Source organism: Trypanosoma conorhini (assembly GCF_003719485.1).
Source record: "Trypanosoma conorhini strain 025E chromosome Unknown Tco_14.4_contig_01057, whole genome shotgun sequence".
Taxonomy (NCBI): Eukaryota; Euglenozoa; class Kinetoplastea; order Trypanosomatida; family Trypanosomatidae; genus Trypanosoma; species Trypanosoma conorhini.
Genome location: NW_021705077.1, coordinates 1 through 636, shown reverse-complemented (window position 1 = coordinate 636; position 636 = coordinate 1). Strand labels below are relative to the sequence as shown.

Sequence of the window (636 nt, the reverse complement as noted above, 5' to 3'; positions counted from 1 at the left end):
CGAGAGGCGTGCATGACGGAAAATGTTTGAAAAGGCAGCAGATGCAGGGCAGCGGCAATTGGACGACCATCCGTCCCAAACGCACACGGGAGACCCCACTCCCCGTAATTAGACCTGGCAGCCACGTAGAGCACCATGTCCGCATTCTCAACCCCCGCACTTTGGTGCCCTTCGGGGACCTTGAAGTACTGGCAAAACCCATGCTCCTCTGTGAACTTGGGCACCTTCAGCGGAGTCTTCAGGCGTCGAACGAGCAGACGCTCCGCGTGCAGCTTGAGAGCCACGGGGATGACCTCGTTCACCAGGGTTCTGTTCCAATCCGCGGTCAGAACTTCATCCTTCCTGCACTTCAACTCTTGCCCCTTGAAGTTGGGTTTCTTTTCGTCTTCTTTGGTGCAGTATTTACTTGCGTCCTTCAGATCCTCCATCGACACCACGATGCGGATGGGCTCCCACTCCTTGCCCTCGCCCGCTGCGGCGACGGTGTACGCCTGCGCCGCGCCCTCCCCCTTGCGCGGCACCTCACGCACCATCGCGGTCGGCAGCGGGCCGCTCTTCATCGCCGCCTCGTCGAGCGCACGGCGGTGTGCGGCGGCGAGGCACCCAACGACGCAACACGTCGTCGCGAGGAGGAGC

The 636-nt window shown here is 61.6% G+C and overlaps 1 protein-coding gene across 1 annotated transcript; it reads right to left on the bottom strand.

The window, feature by feature from the left end:
• Positions 1–2: 2 nt before the first annotated feature.
• On the bottom strand, positions 3–636 carry Tco025E_09301 (surface protease GP63; the record flags this gene model as incomplete). The annotated part of the gene is made up of 1 exon (XM_029376121.1): positions 3–636. A coding segment is annotated over one exon (634 nt), but the record flags the coding sequence as incomplete, so codon positions are not given.